The sequence below is a fragment of the Neomonachus schauinslandi genome, chromosome 3, assembly GCF_002201575.2.
Source record: "Neomonachus schauinslandi chromosome 3, ASM220157v2, whole genome shotgun sequence".
NCBI classification, from domain to species: domain Eukaryota; kingdom Metazoa; phylum Chordata; class Mammalia; order Carnivora; family Phocidae; genus Neomonachus; species Neomonachus schauinslandi.
In genome coordinates this window covers 45,363,067-45,386,751 of record NC_058405.1, presented here as the reverse complement: position 1 = coordinate 45,386,751, position 23,685 = coordinate 45,363,067, and the positions used below count along the sequence as shown (strand labels likewise).

General features: G+C 37.1%; 1 protein-coding gene across 4 annotated transcripts in view; it reads right to left on the bottom strand.

Moving 5' to 3' along the window:
- DIAPH3 (diaphanous related formin 3) overlaps positions 1–23,685 on the bottom strand; it is a 488,058-nt gene that overhangs the window by 178,679 nt on the left and 285,694 nt on the right. For all 4 annotated transcript variants that reach the window (XM_021697835.2, XM_021697836.2, XM_021697837.2 and 1 more), the window contains 2 exons: positions 13,856–13,980; positions 5,601–5,765 (listed from right to left, as the gene is read on the bottom strand). In XM_021697835.2, coding sequence (XP_021553510.2) covers positions 5,601–5,765; positions 13,856–13,980 — 290 coding nt within the window. The remainder of the gene's footprint in view (positions 1–5,600; positions 5,766–13,855; positions 13,981–23,685) is intronic.

The window sequence follows — 23,685 nt, the reverse complement described above, 5'->3', positions numbered from 1 at the left end:
GTGAGCACAGCATAATGCGGAGAGGTGCTCGAAGTTGTGCACCTGAAACTAATGTAACATGGTGTATCAATTATACTTCAAATACACAGAAAAATGCCATATTCTTAATAAGTATAATTTGGTAGGAAAATTGTTTTCAAACATGCTATCTATAAGGGAACAAATAACAAAGGAGAGCCAGGAGGGGAAGCATTCAGAAGTATTTCTCTAAGATGAAGTTGTTAAGTAAAATAAACAAGGTGTCAGAGGAAATTTGCTTAAGGAGTTAAGAGTGTTGTTGCACTATGCTAATAATTCTGGTTAAAGAGAGAGAATAGCAAAAGAACTTTCAATGACGAAAAAGGAAAGCATCACCAAGATAAGAAACGAAAATGTTAAAGAAGAGACCGCATATTTCAGGTGTGAGTGAAGGCACTTTGAGCAAAATTCTCTAATATAAATATAAGTGGGAAGTGGGGCCAGGACAAACATTATGCTTCAAGGCCATAGGGCCCAACGAGACACATGAAAATTAGGTTTAAACTCAAAGGACCAACATGAACATGCTATAGCTGTTAGGTAGCATAAAGGCAGGGGGTGGAGGGTCCTAGTAAAAGCCAACAAGAATTCCATAATGGGCTCAATTCATCCAGTAGAAGCATCACCTCTGTGAGTAATGGGTACATTGGTAATGGCATGTAACAATGTGCCTAAAACCAATCACGAGTGGAAAACGATGATTATCGTTCTACAACACTATACAACTGAAGGCATGAACTTCACTTGATGAAGCCTGATGCCTGGGAGGACACTGATGTACTCAGCCTACAGTGTGGGGTCAAGTATTCCCACCTAGTATCTCCAATTTGAACTCCATGGTTCCCATGAGTCCTACAGGAAACAAAGATCTATTACAGAAAGGTGCTGACTCTTTACCCACCCTCACCCCAGCCTTGGGGTACATTAATAATCCTCTCATTTTAAAAGAGAACATCTGATGCTTTGAAATAGAACCAGACCAGCATACATTCTTCTACCATGAACACATCAATATAGACAGAAAGTTATTCTATCAAGGAGTGAAGAAATAAAGTAGGTCTTGTGCTGATTCCTTCTAGTAAGTTATCAAAAATGCCCTTAAAAATCACATTTTAACAATTCTCCCAAACGCTCTGAGCACCAGTCTACTTGGAAATATTTTTCGAAAGTACAGGCTTTGGAGTCAGGCACGCTTCCATTCAAATCCTAGCCCCTACCAATTCTGAAGCCTTCTGCAAAGGCACTGAGATTCTCTACCCCACAGTTACCGCACAGGTGACATTCTGTCCCTCACGAGAACACTGGGAAGACAAAGTTGGAGGACACGTGTAAAGCATCTAGTGTGGAGTCTAGCAAGAAGCAGGCACTTGATTGGTGGCAGATGTTTCTGGATTCATCTTGTTGAAGATGGTAATAAAAATAAAGCTAAATAAGATGACAATGGAAACTTACTCCTTATCTCTTGGAAATTGATCAGTAGTTCTAAATAGAAACTATCTACCTAGAGTAGATCATTAAAACACAACATATTAATTGCCGCTTGAGAATCTCCAAGTCGAAAAGAGGTGAGGTAAGCTGCACAATGAGCAGGTGCTCCTCAGAGTAAGTTACGTGATTGTGGAATTTTTCTCCCTTGGTCTACACGGCTTGAGGCAGCAGTCTAGAACAGATATTCCTTTAGCTATTGTGTAGGGGTTCTCAGAAAGGAAAGGAAAAAATAAATAAATAAAAGAACCTGAACAGCTACATCTAAACAAAGTAGTTAAAAGATCTTAGTAACTCTGGTAAGAGATTACATGGGTTGGTAAAAGGTATAGTAAAGGGTTTTAAATAGAAATGAGCCGGGCTTTAATTGCTTAAGAGTAAATTCTGGGGCAATTCTAAAATATAAATATTTTTGGATACATTATTCACAAACCAATCACTACTAAAAATAAAAGGAGCCACATTTGTACTTTGGGGAGGTATTAAGTTTCAGATTAGTCCTGTTAGCCATTTAAATGTAATTGCCATATTTAATAGGAATTAATAGAGTTCAGCCATATACGGCATAGACTGGTACAAGACTCCCCGGGTTAGCTCCTCAGCTCCGTCAATTGCTGGCAAGTCACAATCTCTCTAAGCCTCAGCTTTCTCATCTGTAAAATCAGAATAACAACAGTATGGATACCACATCTGGTTATTGTTAGGGTTAAATGAATGAATAGGGCACCTGGCACTTGCTAGCACTATATGTATTAGCTATTAAATCCTGGCCCCCATTGTAGATAAGACTATCTATTACCCAACAAATTTGTCTATTTGTTGAGTAATAGATAAATGCCATGAATTACACTAGAGAAACAAAGGTAAGCAAGATAGTCACAGGTCTTAACAGATGAAGTGAAGTCTCAGCAGAGAGCAGAAGGGTGAGTATAGTAATTTTGCCGGGCAAAATACGGACAGAATGCTCCAGGCATAGGGAACCATAAGTAGAATGATCTGAACTTGGGAGAGAACATTCCATGGAAAACAGCCATAGTTTTGGGGGCGGGGAGTGGGGGTAGATATGGAATGAGGACAGTGGTTCCAACTCCATGTATGTAATACAAAATGGATCTCCACTTTAATGGTAAAATTTGCTCATTCACGACCAGGAGTATTCCTAAATACCAGTGGATGAAGTAACAATATAAACATATCTCACCAGGATTTTCTCAAAAAGAGATTGTATTGATATGCCTTTCCAGAATAGACTTTCAACACATTAAAGTTCTACATCTGTTGCTAAAATTTTCACACTGATTCAGTGAGGTTAACTGGATTTTCAAAGTTGAATAGTGTAGAATTAAATAGCAACATAAGGGATCAGGAGAATTTGACAAAACATTTGTCAAAAATTTTTGCCAATATTGACACTGTCATCTTTTTAAACATACACTGTCTAAAATTCAAGCAGCATAACCATATCTACCAGAAAGGAAGAAAGAATAAAATTTGTGTGCCAAATTTCACTACCTTGATATAACCACTTCCCTTACAGTCTTCTTTGTGTCTATTTTTACCCAAAAGAAAATTTCCTCTCCAAATTATTCATTTAAATAAAATATATTTTTTATATTTAGCTCTAATGAGGTTAATTCAGTACAATGTGCATATGTGTGTGTGACAGCTTCTACTTCTAGGACCCATGTGAACTCTGAAATAGACAAAGTGTAGCTGTCACTCTATTACCCCCCTCTTTTGAATGCTTCTCCATTCAAACACTTTCTCCCTCTGCCCACCACTTAGTAATACAATGACCAAGTTACCCCTAGAATGCCCAAAGCCCTCCAATCCTACCAGATCTTAGGAAAATTGGGAATTAGACTTGATTCAAATGTCAATCTAAATGCTTAAAGAAAGTACAGCCTTGGTTTCATTAGAAAACCCTTCCTATGCCAGTGATCTTATTTGTAAAATAGAACACAAGCTATAAAATGTGAGAAGGAGCACTACATAGCATTTAATTGTACAGGCTCTTGGAGGAAGCCTGTATGGGCTCAAATCCTAGTTCTACCATTTTATAGACTAATGAAATTAAGCCAAATACGTTCCATCTTTGTGCCACAGAGGGATGGTAACAGTGATAATTGGAAAACTATTATGAAGATTGACTGAGATAGCATACATAAGGCATTTGGAAGAATATCTGGTTCACGGAACACTCATTATATGATAGGTGTTATTATTTCATATATTTTATACTTTTATGCATAATTGTGTTAAGTGTCCCCAAGACTACCCACCAGTTTGATAATTTGATGGAAGGACTCAGAACCCAGAAAAGCTCTTGTACTCATGGTTACAGTTTATTACAGTGAAAGGGCACAGATTAAAATCACCATTGACTTCTCCCAGAGGAGTTCCATTATTCTAGCAATGATGTGTGACAACACATATGAAGTACTGCCAACCAAGGGAACTCTCCCATGCCTTGGTGTCAAGAGTTTTTATTGGGAAGGTCAGTCACATAGGCATGGACCTTCCACATGGACAACCTTAGCTACTCAGTCTCTAGCCTCCTATAGAGGAGAAACTGAACAGTGCACTCCAGGGCTTCAGGTGAACAAGAAGAGGTACTCACCATAAATCACAATTCTAGCAAAACCTATCTATAGTTTGGTCCAAGGCCCCAGGCATAAAAAAACATCCTTATGAGACAGCATATTCCACGGGCTTATAGGTGATCTCCCAGGAGCCAATGGAGGGCTAGTATTTTCTTTGAAATATGCAGGGCTGAAATACCTCAAGACTATTAAGTTAATCCTTCACTGCACACTGATTTATTAGACAACTACCATGTGCAAGGAGCTGTGATAAATACTTAATATATATTAGCTGGTTTAATAAACACTCTTACGAGAAAGGAACGAGTATTTCTATTTATTTGGGAACTGAGGCTCAGGAAGGTTACAGCAGTTCACAGTCACGTAACTAGTGTGGAGTCCAAACCTAGTTCTCCCAGACTCCAAAACCTATGTTACTTCCACTAAGCCATGTTGCCTCGTAAGATATAAAAGTTAAATATACTGTACAATATATCACACATATAGGCATATATTTATCAATCAAATCCACTTCTTCCACTTCTGGTAGTGAAAAACTAAAGAATCATCTTGAATTTGCGAAGGGAAAAAACTAAAGCTATGAGCAAATGTGTATTTATTATAGACTAGTTTTCCTTTAAAATACTGAGTTTTTATTAAAGGACTATCTCATAACCAAGTGATTATAACCAAGTCCAATAAATTCAGCACTAAATTTTTCCTGAGAGTAAAAAGAACCACTTCTTTAAAATTCAAGTTTTCTTTACCCTTCGAAACTTTTTAATCTCCACAAACATTTGCTGAAATAGAGAAATGACTTACCCATCTATTAAGAATAACATAATTTTTTGTTGCAGAAATGTATCACCAGTTTCCCCAGGGAGGCAAAAATGCTTTCTCACTTTAATATGTGTGTGGTTTTTTTCCTCATCTAATCAGCTAATACTTTTCAAAAGATCTTTTTAATGCCTAAATGAAAGGATTCCACATCAAAGACCTGACCTCCCTATTAAAGTATCTAAAGGAAACCCTAGGAATGTAAAATCCATTCAAAGGCAAACCACAGGTAGCTTATTGTACAATGCATTAAGAAAAGAAAAGGGGGAAAAAAAAGGCTTCATAAAAGCTTCATGGAATTTGGTAAAATTATACCACAAAAATACAAATTGAGCTTAAGTATAAAGAAACAAATTCATAGCCAAAAACAGATTACAAAAGTGTTCTATAATTGGCCAGGAGGGGAGTCTTTATGAAAAATTTTAGAATTTGTCACATTTTCAATCAAAATTTCCGATTACAGCTTAAAGTTGGGAAGGCCAAAAAGAGCACAAACCGCACATTTTTCAATAGTATTAAAATTTGAAAATTTTAAAGCTAACTTTCAACATCGGGAAAGGTAGATTTTATTTTACTACAGACAAGAGTGTAATAAAGTAATGAGATTAAAGTAATAATCGATGTGATAGTATAGACACAGACACCTTTTCAAAAAACAAATTAAAATTTTTAACATACCATGAATGTGGTTCTGAAGTTATTCAAGTCATTTAAAAAGTCTTCCACAGACATCTTCTTCACATCAATGGCGTAGTATCCCATCATACTCTGGTATGACTTCTCCATATTTTCATGTAACTTAAAAAGTTTCTCGTATTGTTCTTTTGCACTGATAACAAAGCTGTATGTTATAGTTAAGGGATTCAGAAACTTACAATGTTTTAGAAAAAATAAACAAACCCGTGAGTCCAAAGTGCCAAAACTACCTCTAACAGTTCACTGTTCTTATAACTAAATCTATCCTGTACAGTGGTGAAATCTTAAATTCAATTTCTTAACTGTCACAGTTATCAGAAAAGCTAAATATTTATTTAATATTTTTCTTTTACAATTGAGTTTAACGAAATTCTACTTCCAATTTGCGTATCTATGTTATTCAGATCATGCAGTATGATTTAAATTATAGCTCAGTAGCTAAAGTTGAGTAATTTCGACGATACTGAAATCAACTACATGGGCACTGAACATACAGGTTAAGTTGGACGACTGGGGTCAATTTCAGGCTCCTACACCTGGAGGTAGATGGCTGTGGGCAGTGCCTTATTCTCTCTGTGCTACAATTTCCTCATCTGTAAAATGGGAACGAGAATACCACCCATTTTACAGGGCTGTTGCGAGGACTAAATGAGTTAATAATGCAAAGTTCTTAGAGAAATGAATAGCACTTAGTAGTAAATGTAATCACTTAGTATTTTTATTGCCCACTTACTCATTTTAAGCTTTAAGTTTCTAAGATCAATCCAAAAATAAAGAGTTACACTAGAAACTTCAAATATTATGTAACTTCATGTTTTAACTTCCCTTTGGAAAATTGGTACATATATTCTATGCATTGCATGTTTTAAAATTATGATCTGGCACATAAACCTGCACATACAGAAATATTCTTTTCTCATTTATTATGACAACACAATTCAAAGCACACTGATTTTCAGAAGACTAACAGTGAGAACATAGTGATGGCATTAGAAAACATTTTTTAAACCATAGCATTTCCTTTGTAGTGTGACAAATCACTAATGCGGTTAGATATACCATACCTCATTCTAAAAAGATGACTGCTAAGAGTATCATTCACAATCTTCTATGGCTCCTTTAAACTGGGACTTTTAAAGAAACGGAACACATAGAATTAAGCTTATCAAAGCCATCTTACTGTCTCTAATGTAAGAAAATAAACATATTAGTATAATTTTTTAAAAAGTCAGTAATAAGAATAACTAGATTCAGCCCAAGAAAAGAAAACCAAACATGGAAGGTTTATAACCTAAAGGAAAGATTTTCCACAATTTGAAAAGATAGGATTCCTCTGATCAGAGTATCCTCCAGTGGAAGATAAAATAAGGAAACTGATCTGGGCCCTTTATTTTGAGAGAGAAAGAGGCAGCCTTGCTGCCAGATGGGTGGTAAAATCCAAGGGGCATGGAAAATTTCTACCAATTGGAACCCAAGCTCCCCAAAAGGAAAGGCATCCCAGTCAATCACAGCTCACTTGTACCCATGTCTAGGGTCAGACCACAGATCACTTACTACCCTTCTATGCTAGTTCCTTTTTCTCCTTCTTTTCCCCACCATACAAAGCTCTTCTTACTTTTATATATAGTATTTTAGGAAAAAAAAGAACAAACTAGAACGTAGGAAGTCTGGATTCTAATGCAAGAGTTGATATTTTTTAACAACCTTAAGAAAATCTATAGATCTTTCTGTGGCTATCATCTGAATAGCAAAATGCTTCCTTATATTTTCTAGAATCTAGATCAGAATAGTAGCAGTGGTTGATGAGTGGTTGATGAATTTATGTGTGGTATCATTTCTTAATGCTTAAATAACAAAAGATTTTCTATAATTACTCAAATCACAAAATCATAAGAAATTGTAACAATACAGCCACACGGGACAGATTTCCAATCACTTTGTCTTAGGAAATATCCATATTCATGAAATATTATAAAGTGAATTTATGTAAATTAAATAAACCACATTTGAAACACATTCAGGAACTAACATTAAATGGACCATATGGTGATTCATTTGTAATGTGAAATAACCATTCCTTCATTTATATAGTAAGGTCAGAAATCAACACTGGCCTATTTATTCAATCTATAACTCTCACCTAAAATTATTTATGTCCCAGATACAGACTATATGCATATGGATTATTTATATATCCTCAACTCTTGTCTAAAAGAGAAACTGTTTTCTGCCTTTGCTTGTCCAAACCTATCATTCAAAGCTTCCTTCAATTCTTCCTCTTCCACAAAGCCTTCTTCTCTCATCTCTACGGCTATAAGTTCGTTCCACTGAACACAGCATTTGTAATCCATTGTAGTCTGCTGGAACAGAGTTTTTCCTTCTAGTCCAATTCCCTACTCGTGCTTTGCTCCTGCCACATTTCTAGAGGATGGTCACCTCTGACGGTCAGCCCCTTCTGTAGATGCCCTGTTCCATCTGCTTGGCGGCTGCATTAAGTCTACTCGCCTGCCACTACATTGGTGCCAATTATTCATTTTCCCCTAGTGTGCCATCATTCTTAAACTTTGGTGGCAAGGGTAACAGCCCTCCTCAAAAGTGCGATGAAAGCCATGGAACTTCCATTCAAAAAATTTCACATCTATGCATTCACACACATACATTTGGGATGTAATGCTAAGGGCTAATAGAGTCCCTGAAAAGTAGGCGTGCTGGACAACACACTAAGTATACTACTTTAGGGGGTGTTTCTAATTGTACGGTCCTAAAGCTACTCCTTTTCTTCCCCCTCACTGCATGGTAAGGCTTTGCATTTTAATAACAGGTACTTCACAAATATTAGCAATTTTATCCTAATACCTGGGAATATGCCCATTCTCAAGAATCAATTTGGTTGGGGCGCCTGGGTGGCTCAGTTGGTTAAGCAACTTTGCCTTCAGCTCAGGTCATGATCCCAGGGCCCTGGGATCGAGCCCAATATCAGGCTCCCTGCTCAGTGGGTTGCTTGCTTCTCCCTCTCCCACTGCTGCTTCTCCCCCCCCCACCCCCCGGCTTGTGCACGCTTTTTCTCAAATAAATAAAATATTTTAAAAAAAGAATCAAGTTAAAATAAAACTAAGTATTATCCAATAACACTTCTTAAGATTTTCAGGGAGTAATCACAAGTTAATAAAATATTAGAAATATCCTGAGCACTTTTTTTTTTTTTTTTTTTGAAGACAGAGCAAGAGAGGAAAGCGCATGGGGGGTGGGGGCGAGGGAAGGAGGGAGAATTTTTTTTTTTCCTTTTTTTTTTTAATTTTTTTAATTCTTATGTTAATCCCTATACATTACATCATTAGTTTTAGATGAAGTGTTCCATGATTCATTGTTTGTGCATAACACCCAGTGCTCCATGCAGAATGTGCCCTCCTCAATACCCACCACCAGGCTAACCCATCCTCCCACCCCCCTCCCCTCTAGAACCCTGTTTGTTTTTCAGAGTCCATCGTCTCTCATGGTTCGTCTCCCCCTCCGATTTCCCCCGCTTCATTCTCCCCCTCCCGCTACCTTCTTCTTCTTTTTTTTGAAGATTTATTTATTTATTTGAGGGGGGCATGCAGGGGCAGAGGGAGAGGGACAGAGAAACTCAAGCAGACTCCCCACTGCGTGCGGTGCCCGACGCAGGGCTCCATCTCATGACCCTGAGATCAGACCTGAGCTGAAAGCAAGAGTCAGGTGCTTAACTGACTACTCCACCCAGGTGCCCCAAGAAAGAGAATCTTAAGCAGGCTCCACACCAAGCACAGAGCCCAACACAGGACTCAATCTGACAAGAGATCAGATCATGACCTGAGCCAAAATCAAGAGTCAGTCACTTAACTGACTGAGCCACCCAGGTGCCCGCCTGAACATTCTTAATAAAAATACCACAATTCTAGATAAACTAAAAAGATGTGATAGGAAAGAAAACCAAGTGCCAAAACCATGGAAATGACATGGTCTTGTTTTAACAGCTAGAAAGCTTTCTAAGTTAATTTTCTTATCATTGTTATCTATGAAACAATTTGCTCCCAAAGAAATGAAGTGGAGCTTTGAATAACTGGAATTATCCACAAGAATGGTAAAATTGTGATTGAACAGAAACAATTTTGGAAATAGTCAAATTAATTTTCAGTTTAAAATGATTGTCTGATAGGACAGAATAAATGGTTAGATTAATGAGGCACTCTACATCATTACTGATGGGCTATTCTCTCATTAAGAGATGGTGAAACCACCCAGCACAAATACATTTCACATTCAGTCTCATGTCCTGCCCTGATTATTGTGCTTCCCCCAACAAGGATATCTAGTACTTCCCTTAACACATCTTATAAGGACCAGCTTCAATCCGTCCTCTATGTTTAATACCTTTTATAGATCTTCTTAAGTACTCAGGATCCAGCTAGCCAGGCAGCCAGGCAGCCAGCCAGCCATTCGGTAAGTATTCACTAAGCTCCACTGCATTCCACTCTTCTGGGCAATAGAGAAAACACTAGTTAACGAGGTAGGCAGAGTCCCTGCTTTCATGAAACATACATTCTGGAGAGTGGGGCAGAGAAAAGGAGTAAATGCATGAGAGAGAGTGAAAAGTATGATGATGAAAATAAAAGTGTGTGATATTATACAGACTGAGAGAGGCTAGTTTACGTTGGGTTGTTGGGGAAGCTGTGGCTAAGGTGACATTGCCTGGAACAACTAGAGTGTAACTATAAAAGAGCCGTGAGCACCAAGTGCTGCACCTGTAGCACAGTGAGACCTGAGGGAAGGAAAAGTTCATTACCAACTTGGATAAGGAGAAGGATAGTTTAATCCGAGTTCTAACACTTTGTTAAGAATGTAAAGGGAAGATGAGGAAGGGAAGGGGAGGGAAGGGGAGGGAAGGGGAGGGGAGGGAAGAGAGGAATTGAAGAGAAAAATCTGCTACTACAAATCACCCAATTACCCAAACTCCCACTCTTGCAAATGGACACATATTATACATATTATGTTTCACAGATCCCATTCGTCTATTTTACTTTCTAACCACTGTTCAATTAAATAGAAATGTACTGAATTCCTTTATCCAAAAGATGCTGTGTTTTACGCAGTGTGGAATACAGATATAAGACCTAAGTCTTTCAAGGAATTAACTGGAATAGTTTTAGCATCTACATAATAATTTCAGAAGTGCCTAACACATTGTTATACACGAGAACAAGAAAAAAAAGTATGAAAATAAAGTAGGATTGCAGTGAAGAAATTTAAAGACTATAACATGGGAAAAAGCCAAGTGATTGTAATGTAAGTTGTGACAAATACAAAAATATATAAATGTCTGGCAAAATGATTTTATTCTAAGAAACTGAGATGGAGTAGGAAGAGAAGAAAAGGTAAATCCTGGGCAAGAAGAACTTCAAGGGCAATGCTCTAGGATCTATTTGTTATTTTCCTTAAAATTCTAGTATTCTAGAATCTAAAGTTCAAAAAAAACGAACAGGCACTACATGACACAAGTCCTGGCATTTTCCTAATTTTCTCATGTATAAGAGCTAAATGTGGATACTTCACATGTAATAGTTTACATGTAACTATGCTGATGGACCTGCCTCAAATTTGTGTCCCACATTTTTCAAGCAAATATTTACAGTGGAAATAGTCAACTCCAATTATATTTCTGTCCCAGGCTTAGCAACTGGAAAGTAACATAATTACTACTAAAAAGTCAATGTGAATATATGAAATAATTGTATATGCGTTTTAACGGATGTACTAAATTCATATTTTTATACTCAGTAGTATATGTAAATAAAAAGCATGCACTGGAAGAATTACAATATACTATAATTGAATGCTAATAGTGAAATTTCATATAACAAAATTCTATCATTATAATTTAAAACAATTCAATTAACGGATTAAGTTACTAAGTCATGACTGTTTAAATATCTACTTGTAAAAATATATCCCTAACAAGTTAGATAATACACATGTTCTTCCAGAATTGGCTGATGAACCAAACAATTTGACATGTGTTTCAACTAATGAGCACCAAAACTTAAAACATAAAGTTTGAGCATTAATAACCCAAACTTTAGTTAAATACATTTTTATTCATTGTGCGTTTTAGTTTCCGAATTCTTTCATTTTCTAAGATCTGATAAGAAGCTCACAATTTGCCATTTTAATAAGATCTATATAAATCCATTTAATATTCAAAATGTGACTTGTTGTCAGTCCTAATTAAAGTAAACAAAGCTCTGCAATGAATGAATTTAATTACTTCAAAACTAGTATGTCTAACCAAGATGAAAAGCAAACGAGTACAATCTAATCTCAGCAAAGAGTATTTATGATTATAAGCTTTCTCAATAGCAAAGTGCACCAACTGTTCATATATCTGACTTCCAAGAGATACATGAATGCTAATCAGTTCATTAGAGGCTTCTAGGTTGTGATATTTAGTGACAGGATGTAGTAGCCTTCTTGTCCATGGAGTATAATTGTACTCAGAATGAAAAATTGTTTCCAACAAAGCATCATCCTTCCTGTTTCTGATTTCCTGCTGGTTGCTTTTTATGAGCTGCATACCTTTCAAGAAGCCGACATCATTCAGCTTCTTGTTTCATATGAATACAAGTATGAATAGGTCCTGGGATCGTCTGCTGAGCAGGATTCTACCACCTTCACGCCAAGCTCAGGAATTTATCTTGGGTTATAGGTTCCAGAAACCTGAGCCTCCTAATTAGTACGCTCACAGTGTATTACCAGAAACTGTATGCAAGCAAACCCTTTTCTAAAATGTGGTCTCTCTATAGGGAACAATGAAAGTACTTCAATTAACAGTGCTTAATGATTAAAATAAACTGTCACATATGAATATTTTAACATGATAAAATGATTGAGGGGGAAAAAAAAACTAAGGATGATGAAGCTAATGTAACTCCGCAATAACAAATTTAGTTTTAAAAAGCATACTTTGCCAAATGAGAAGGTGCTGCGAAAGTATTCTTTGGATGGGTAAATACAGATTTCACCTTTAGTTTAAAAACAAAACAACAAAAAATACCAAACAAACCTTCTCAAATGTAGTGATAATGGTGCCCTACCTAATAAAAGAAGAAACTGAAGGGGTAGGGAAGATATGAAAGGAAACACATTAGCCTGAATTGATTGTTGCTGGAGTGCATTTTTATGATATTTCCCAAAAGAGACAATGAAGAAAGTTAAAAATTGAACTAATTCACAATTAAGCTGAAAGCATATACAATAAACTCTATGACAAACCAAATAATAATTTTGTGATTTGCTAAATCTCAGGGGAGCAGATATGGAAAGAGGAAAAATAGTTACTTTATTTCAATTATCTCAGTTTAAAATATTAGGAGTGTCTATTTATAAGAGTTCATTGGAAGTGGGTTATCCTTTCATATAAAATTCTGAGGTCCATATGGGATTTTAATAATGCATAGTAGTAATACTTTATTATAACACAAAAGATATCAGTCTCTAATCTCACACAATGGTTTGCAACACAACTCAACATTCATTTCAGGAAATTAAAAAAAAATTTATTACTTCAATTACTCATTAGAGATTAAACCACAAAGTTAGTGAAGCCAAAGATAATCGAATTCAAAAGAAAGCTTAAATTAAGCAGGACACAAGTCTCATTGACACACACACACACACACACACACACAGATTTTATTTTGGGTTTGGAGAAGACCTATACAAGTAGTGATCATGACAAATTCCATTTTGATTTTGGAATCAGGCAGTATTTCTAAAGGAAATATTAAAGTTTCTGGAACATAATTTTTTATACCAACCCTTGAAATTAAGCTGACTAATCATACCAGTTTATAAAATCTTTGTTTCCTCCCTGAAACATTTCAAAAGTATCTACATCACATCATGATTCAAACTTCCTCAAACTGAGTTTTCACATCCTTTCAATTAACCATGAACATCAGAAGGAAACAGGGCAACTGGAAGGGAAAAGATGAGAGAAAATATCCAAATTGATATTAAAAAAAAAAGAATTGAAAGCAGAATACATTTCTGTATTATTCATGATAGGTAAACACAGTGATAAATTTCCCCACAAGAAGGCAAAAGTTAAGCTGCTATTTGGCACTATAGAATAACCACTGGTTATGCAAATAAACCTACAACATTAAATAAATTATAACTCTAGTTGACTAGTGACGTAAGTTATTTAGATATCAGAAGGATATGGACATCTTTGTCACAAACTTATCATGCAAGTCCTCAGGAGGGGGAAAGGTTTCCAAATCTTTCTCAAGCTGTTGAAGCTGCCTTCCCATCTGCTTCAAATTCTTTTCCAGCGTTTCTACAGAGACTAAAAGAAAGTATATTAAATGCCTTGAAAGGACAAAATTATAATATATAAAAGGTAAAACATTCTAGGAACATTTGTGCAAAACCTTACAATAATAAAGTAAAATTCTACTAAAGATAAATTTCACTAATTTTTTTTAAACCTTTAGATTTTCAAATGCAAAACTAAAGGAAATTTCATATTTTAAAAAAACGTAAGATGAAATCATTAGGAAATGCTCACATGAACAAACCACATTTAATAGTTTTGTTTAAAATTAGAGCCCTTGACCTCTACACTACAAAATAATCAGTCTATTCAGAAAAAGAGGAGCAAATAGAGACTCTTAAACATTAAACCCCTTTTAACACCATTTTAACATTTTTCAAAATCATGATCTCTCAAGAAGAACCATGAGTATGTGGAAAAGACAGGGAAAAGAGTGTTCTATTGTCCAAGCTAATCTATAACAGGAATGAAAAGGTATCAGAAGCTACTTAAGCAATATGTGGAACAAATGTCACATTTTCTTTACTGGTACCCTGAGCACAATCTGTGTTTATTATCTAATAACAGTTTCCCTTCCTCCACGGGGAGTTTCTCTCACATTGCACATGAAGGAACAAATGGTAGAGAGGGCACTAAGGCCCTATCAGAATGTACTGGTCACCCAGCAGGACGTTGAAGAATCACTTCCTAAAATCTATGCATAATTTTAGATGACATCAAGGGAAAAAAAATTAACAATATATAAAGATATAGTGACCCAAACCAAATTTGGGGTTCAGATGAATTTTGGCTAAAACTTTTTTTCTTTTACTTCCCACTACTGAGAACTATATGAAATAATGTTTAAAAACGCATATACTAATTCTAAGTACACTACCACGTTTAGGCTTCCAATTAATCCTGAGGAATGGATACAAGTCAGGTTTCAACTGTAAGAGTGGGAATACCTTTGAAAGCAACCTAATGGCCCAATAAAATGGGACTGAGTTAAATATATATATATATATATATATATATATATTTACAGTCTTGGTTCAATAAAATGGAATAGAAGGGAAGCATGAAAAACAATGCTGCATAAGAACATGGAGTTTTGTTTTTTAAACTAGCTGTATACAAAATAACATTTGCTATTCTAACATATTAATAGCTGTTAATAAAACCTTAACATATTTTGTTGTAAAATCAATTAGCAGGCTAATTTTCAGATACAATTTTTTTTTTTTTTTTAAAGATTTTTGCTTATTTATTTGACAGAGAGAGACACAGCGAGAGAGGGAACACAGGCAGGGGGAGTGGGAGAGGGAGAAGCAGGCTCTCCGCAGAGCAGGGAGCCCGATGTGGGACTCGATCCCAGGACCCTGGGATCATGACCCGAGCCGAAGGCAGACGCTTAACGACTGAGCCACCCAGGCACCCTTTTTTTTTTTTTTTTTTTTTTTTTTTTGAGAGAGAGCATGCATGCACACATGCATGAGCAGAGGGCAGGGGGAAGTGCAGAGAAGCAGACTCCCTGCTGAGCAGGGAGCCTAATCTCAGGACTCCGAGACCATGACCTGAGACGAAATCAAGAGTCAGATGCTTAGCTGACTGAGCCACCCAGGCGCCAATGTTCAACGAGGCCAACGAATGAACTTTTCAGAGAGCCGCATATAGTAGTTGTCGGCGCCCAGAGTGATGATATTTTAACCTCCGGCTCCCACTGTAGTGAAGCCATTTTGAAGTTATATTAGGTGGATATTTTATCATTAATTTTGTGCTACTCATGTTTTCCCTGTCAGCCTTACATTTAAGACAATAACACACACAAAAAAGTACATAAAATATTTCTATCAGCATTTAGTGCATTAATTATTTCAATTTACTTAACTCAAGTGCCCAAATCTCGCTATACTTTGCTCATGATGGTAACACATGGTTCCTATGCTATGCTCTTTCAGTTTTAAGTCTGTTTGTCAATTATTCACAACCAAGACATCTATTTAATTAGGCCTGGGGTGTTTCATTTACTCTTCTCATTTCCAATTTTTTTGTTTGTTTCTTTCAAAGTTCTCTATCTGCACTACAAGAGATTCCCTTTGCTCTCCTAGTCTATTTGATCTCTTGCCTAATAGTTCATTAGCATTTCCTCTATCATTTAAGAAATCTTACAGGTGGTTCACTTTTATACTTTCTGAAACTGTGAAACTTCTCATTAAATAAATACAAGTTCAAAAACACATAAAATCATTTTGAGTGAATATGTGCTCAGAAGAGTTTATAAGCTGTACAGCCACTTTATGCTGTAAATCAGGTTCAAAACAAGCCTATTAGGATAATATTAGTGAAAGTCGTAATGGTAGTAGTAGGGATAACAGTAGCAGTGGCTAAAATGTACCAAGTATCCTGAGGTCCTGTCTTAAGCATCTTCCATTAATATTTTCAAAGATTTATTTATTTATGAGAGAGAGAGAGAGAGAAATGCAGAGGGATAGGGAGAAGTAGACTCCCCTGCTGAGCAGGGAGCCCAACGTCGGGTCGATCCCAGGACCCTGGGATCATGACCTGAACCGAAGGCCGACGCTTAACCAACTGAGCCACCCAGGCGCCCTGGATCTTCCATTAATTTTTAAAATCCTCACAAGATAATCATGAAATAGATATTGCTATTATCCCATTTTACAGATAACAAAAGTAGAGCTGAGTGAGTAAAAGTCAAACTAAAAGTAGTGAGGTCAGAATTCGACCTCAGGCAATTAAATTCCAGACTTAATTTTTAACTGTTTTTCTCTACAGAATAGATTTTATTTTTACAACTGCTACCTATCTATAACAGTGTTTAAGTACATAGATGTGGCTTTCACACAATGACTGTCTTTTTGTATAATCTTGCCTCGTCCAATTGTAAGTAATCCACATATAGTCAGACTCAGGGGACTAGATGTAAGCATTCTGGACGGATGGCTGGATGACAGATAGACATGCTACCTTATTTTTTAAATGAAACTTCATGTGTTAATACACCGTGGAACAAAACCACATGCTTAAAATACTGTTAGTCCACTAATCCAATTTATTATACATACACATCATATTTGGGAAATATCTACAGAAAGGACAAATAAAAGTTTAAGGGACTCCAATGTAACAAAAAGCACAAGGCAAACACTGGGAAGGAACACAGTTGGATTTTTTTTTTTCTGACACCCAATACAACGTTCCGATACCTATCAATTCTCCGATTCGCGGACACCAATTGGGTAGTCTTCCACTTCAATTCTGACACTAGGTACCTGGAGTTAATGCAGAGCCCATGGAGTTTACGGCCTCAGCCCCACGAGACTCACTTCAGAAGACAATCACAAGACCCAGGGACCACCCATAACCCATACTTTTGACTAACTGGTTACAGAGTCAGGGGTTTCCATGCCCCTCCCCCCACTTATTTTCCACCATTTAATGTTTTCCAGAACTCAGGAAAGCACTATACCTGCTATTACAGTTTTATTATAAAGGATGCAATTCAGGAACAGCCAAAGGGAAGCTATGCATACAACAAAGAATGGGGGTGGGGAGATGGTAAAGAGTTCCCATGGCTTCTATGAATATACCCCAGCCTCCTCAGCCTCATTGTTTCAGAGTTCTTCCTGAAGCTTCATGACACAGCATGACATCAAATCAGCCGTCACTGGTGACTCAACTCTATCTCCAGCCCCTTTCCCCTCTCCCTGGAGGTCAGAGGGTAGGCTGATAATTCTAACCCTCTAATCACATGCTTGTTGCCTCTGGTGACCAGACTTCCATCTGGGAGCTATCTAGGTTCCTCCGCCCCCCACCCCCACCTGCCTGAGTCATCTCATTAGCATACAAAACACACTTTTATCACTTAAGAAATTCTAGAGGTTTTAGGAGCTCTATACCAGGAAACTGGAAAATGACCAAATACATATTTCTAATATACCACACGGATATACAGAAGTACATGTCTGGAGAGAAGGCAGAACTCCAGTACCTGTGAGGTGGTGTAAAAATAAATAAATAAATAAATTTTTGATTCATGAGTTGTGTTGCTCAGAAGGGTTTAACAACCTGGGCCGCCCCCAGAAGAGCCAGCTGCTCGTCACTGAACACAGAGCCATCCCCGTTAGTGATGAGCACTTCCCAGGGCGATGAGAGAAAGGCTTAAGAAAGAAGCCTGTATGAAGTGATCCTGTGAGCCTTTTCCAATTCTTACCCAATGGGTCAGAAACTATATTTTACTAACATTGTGATTTGAAGCAATTTCTCACTGGCTTAATTTCCACATCAGTGAAATGGGAAGAATCCTACCTCTTATTTTTACCTCTTAGGCATTTCATAAAAGATCAAATGCTGTAACATAGGAGAAGGAATTTTTTTAAAGACAGTGCACGATGTACTGTTATTCTTAGCTCTCTATAAGAAATGAAGAGCTTAAAGGCTGAAAGAAGTAATAGCGGACTCAAAGAAAAAGTAAAAAGCATCATCATCATCATCAGGCCAGGAACAGTGTTGTAGAAGTCAGTCTAAAAAGAAAAGTTGCTAATTTCAAGAACAAAATATTAGGACTGTTTGGGGCATATTCAAACATTTAACATTGATGTGATAAAAAGTAAGCAAGTGGTCTCTAAAAATGCTTCTTAAAGCTACTCTACAGATGGAAACCCCACTAAGCCATTATTTATGCTTCATCAGCAGTCTCTGGTTACATTATTTGTACATTTAAGTGTAAGTGACCAACTTTCACTGGTTTTTAACTAAAGACCACAGCACACTTGGAAGAGAGAAAGAAGGATGTGAGCAAATTGTAGGCTAATAATGCTTGGGCCATCCAATGGGTAAAACTAAAGAACATATAAGAATTTCTTTGGTGTCTTTCTTTTTCAGCAATTCTATTTCCACGGAGAAATCCTTTAAACATCTTCAAATATAATTTTAACCACACTGTTTGTGTCAAGTTCTTTGAGGTCAGTGATTATATATATTTTTTTATATTAGAAATCCCAACTACAGCAGAGCTTTAAATTGTACATCCTCAAAGAAGTGTTAATTTACTGGTGTCCCTGTATGTGACCTGTGTATGAATTTTATCTTTCAACATTGTCACAGTCCTCGACTAAGAAATTAATCTTATTTTTGTATTCCTTTCCATTATTTGGAAGTAACAAAACACAGCCATCATCAAACAGAGTTGACTAGATTATTTTAAGGGCAATTTCCACTTTTTCATTTTACTCGGTTAATATACATTCAAATGGGATGTCTCTCAGTCACCTCAAATATCACGTGTGCCACTGCCCATCTGCAATCTCCATACCCAGGCAGAACCAGGAATTGTGTTTCCTGTGGTAGAAACCTGCTAGTCTTTACCCTACCCTCTCCTGCAACCCTCAGATCCAGTCATGACATCACTGGCATTTCATTTGGCAAACAGTTCTTAATTTCTTGCTCATGGGAGCACCATTCAAGTGATCGGGATCTTTATCTCTTCTCTGATCTCCAGTCTCCTTTTTTTCTTCAGTGCCTTCTCCACACTGCACTTAGGAGTTTCCAGACAAACACCAATTTAAAGATGGCTTCAAGCTAGCCAGTAAACTTCTTTCATGACAACATCTGAGCTCCACCCACAAGCTGGCTTGACTATTTCATGTTTTGCTATGCTTTACTCTCAGAGCAACATCCTGCTTGTAGTTTCCCTCCCCCAACCCCCTCTTCATCCACTCTGTGGGTACTGACCCTGGAACAAATATGTCTATTTGCCTTGTCCACTGTTCCTCGATCATTCCCACTCATACCTAAAATAACAAGAGTCAAAAACTCTAGCTAGTCCCCCTAGTGAGGTGTCCTCCCCACCCATCATACCAGGTAATTATCTCTATCTTTGCAATTACTACACTCCATTACTTTTATCTTTGTGTGTGCCTTCCTCTCCCAAATGACTACGAATCCTTGAGGGAAGATACCGTATTTATTTTTGTATCTTCAGTTACATAACACACTGCAGACACTCAAATATTTGCTGAAGGAATGGATTTTGGATTTAGCTTTAATCTCGTGAGGTTAATAGAGTAAATATCTCAAACCTTAAAATCCAACACACAGATTTGTCTTCAAGTGCCTTGTCATTATGGTAATTATGCATTAGAGGTGTTAAGTATAAAAGTTAAAAGTCACAACCATAAATATTTAAGTTTAAAGTAATCATGAATATAGGCTTTCTGTAATGCGATGGCCTCCACCATATACTAAGATTTCAAGAAAGGAGAGTAGAAATTACATACATTTAAGTAATTTTTACAATTAAATAACAATCCTCTATGAATATCTCCTGGAGATGCTGGTTATTATTTTATAACAAGCATCCTAAGAAGCGTCACATTCATTCTTACCTATCATGATACATTCCAAGGAAAATGATTTCTTTAAAGAAGGCTTACACAACTTATTATCATAAAAACAATTCAAACATTCAACCTAAATGAACCTTCCTGTGCTCACAAACACAGTCGTTTTGTGAGGGCAACAAACTAGGCTAGAGCATTCAGGCTCCCAAGCAAATAAAGGTATTTTATAAAATTCTAAGAATATTTTATAAATGCGAGTTAAAAAAACAATAAATTGGATGGACAAGATGGACAAAAACTCAGCAGCATTTTAAAAACCTCCGCATTAAGTAGGCCTCTAACAAAATCTAAGTTCTGGAATAGCATTATGAAACCCATGATTATTTTGAAAAGGTATAAAACTGAAGCAAGAGGACAGAAAAGCACAAACTCAAAATAAATCGCAGCTCGGTATGCACCAGGCAAAGGTAAATCGAAAGAAGCAGTGGGAAACGAGTAGCCAGTTATCCTCACCAAGCACTGGCCTTCCTCTGCTCAGCTTTCCTTCCATCCATTGTTTTGATTCTTAATGGGACCTGTTATAATAAATTGTCCTAACTTGCGTTCCCTAATTTACTGTACTATGTACAATGAGAGTTTTGTGGTTATTTTATTTTTTTAACGTCATGCTGCAAGAGAATGGCCTATGTCTGCTCTGGGAGCTGGAAGGAGGTAAGGTGGAAGGCAAGCAGAGGTGAGGCTGAATGGCCCAGTGAAAGGGCTCCCTCACGTCAGTTCTGCTGAATCCTCCTCCTCCCCCACTCTCCGCTCCGGGGGAGAGAAGCAGCCTTGTCCTCCACAACCACGAAGAGAATGTTAAAGGTCAGTCAGCTTTTTAGACACCAGTAGTAGTGGTACAAACAAATCTCTTTCATAAACCATGTTTACCTATAAGAATTTGAAAATTCCTTCTTGAAAATAAGATGTTCAAGAACACGGTAAATATGACACAAAAGAGGTCCGTCATAGAGACGTCACAGTATTCAAAACGTTCCCTCAGGATAATGGTTTTGTGTGCCTGTGTATGGGAGGGAGATGGTATCACTTTTACTGTGTCCTATGGTAAATATGAAGTATAGATTGGATGCTGTGCAAATTATAAGACAAACTTTCACATAGGACTACGAGAGACCACGCAGCCTAGCATGTCCTAGACTGCGTATCTCTAGACCTGAAAAATTGTAAATTTTTTCTCTGGCCTGTATCCTCCCCCTAAACGCCAACTGCCTATTAAACATCTTTCCTTAATATTTCATAGGCTTCTTAAACTCACATTTCCAAATTGGGACTCATCTTCCTCCTTGAACCTGCTTCTACATCTCAGTGAACAATTGGTGTGGTGACTCCTCTTTCTCTCATACCCAACACACCCACTCATAAAGTCCTGTTGGTTCTACCTTCAAAATCAAAATACTTCCCACCGCTGTTGCTACCTCCTTCTCGTCCCAGCCAACATGCTTTCCTCCCTGGATGATTATTACAGCCTCTGAGTGGCTTCACTGCTTCTGCCATTGTTCTGGATTTTTCCCCAGGACAGCAGCCAAAGCAATCCTTTGAAAATACAAGTCAGATGCCACTCCTCTGGCCTGAAAACTTTCTAATGGCTCCCCATCTCAGAGTAAAGTCAAAATCTGTCTAATGATGAATCCTGTCCTATAGAATCTGTGACCTTTCTGACCTCATCTCCTCGCATATCTTCCCTCTGTTCCAGTCTCACTTGCCTATCTTGGGACTTCTACATGGCTCTGCTCTCTGCCTAAAGGGCTTCTCTCAGACACCCAAATTGCTTTGCCTCCTCCTCCCACCTCCTTCACATCTTTTCACAAAGGCCACCTTCTCTATGGGGCCTTCTCTGATCACTCAACCTTAACTGTGGGAAAAACAAAACAAAACTCTGCCCCGGAATGCCAGAACTAACCATCTGACATACTGTACATGGACTTCTTCCTTTGGCAGATGTTCCATAAAACGTGAACTTCAAGAGAGCAGATACTTTTCTTTTGTGCTCATGGCTCTATCCAGGCTTCCAAATTTTGCCTGGACAGAAGGAGGCACTCGTGAGATGGCTCATAAAATAATGAATGAGTCCATCTAATTTAGGCCACTGTTTCATTTTTTCACTGTCAAAGTCAGGTCTGATCCTTACTGATGCAAGTGCCTAGCACCTTGTTTGCTACACAGTGAGAATTCAATAAACTTTTTGGAAAGATTTCTTTCCTTACGGAGTCAAAACATACCCAAAACTATTAATGAGCACTAGTACTTTTTTCCTTAAAATTCACAGTTTGACAGACAACTGCTGAGAAACTGTCCTAACAGTGACAGTAGTTTCACTGCTGATCAATTTTAAATCTATACTTGAAGATGACCTTTTCTGAGGGGAGGGGGGAAGATTATCCAGAACATATTTTCTTTAGATTTTTCTATGCAGGCAAATAAATATCTTTTTCGACGTTCCTATCACTTGTATCATTTATCTTAAGTGTTCATTCATATTTCCTATTTCCTATTTTCATATGGAAATGGAAAACATTTCCAAGTAACTAATTCCTTAATAATTCCGGGCTGGTAAATTTGTTTTTTAAATAACATGCAAACATTTCCAGAAAAAAATAAGCTCCAAGTTGTTGAAGAGTGGTTGGACCCTAGCTACTTTTTACAGCTTAATAGAAGACCTCTTTCAAAAGAAATCTTTTTATCAAAGTTCAAAACAGGAAATAAAAATAGTCACTCAGGCTGAAGCAGAGGAAGGAAAATAGAACTCATTTTCCAAATTCCATTTCCCTATGTTAGTAGGCTCAACCAGTGAAAATGCATTGTGTTGTGCATTTAAGATTGCGCAATTTCCTATATGTATATCATTCTTTAATTTTTAGAAAAGTAAATAAATTTTTCAGCAACATCGATCTATGAAATCCTAAAGTTTGCATAAGTTTCAGGCAAGACACAGTTGGGACCTGTTCAAATAACTATTGAGAATACATGTTAAAATTACATAATCTTATTATTCACAGAGACTCATGTTTATCTGCATCATTAATGATAGAATAGGCAGATGTGTGTCAATAAAAAATAATCACTGAAAAACAACAGCTAAATTACAGAAAATATAGAGAATATTTACAAAGTCCTTATGGTGTGCTATTCAATCTTTATAGCTATTTGCATGTATTAACCTATAACTTCACAACAAACCTCTGAATTAAGTACAACTATTATCCCCATTTTACAGGTAAGAACACTGAGTCCCAGTGGGGCTAAGGAACTCATCCAAGGTTATATACCTCTAGCAATGGACAGAGCTGGGGTTTGAACCCCAGTTGTCTAACTTCAGAGT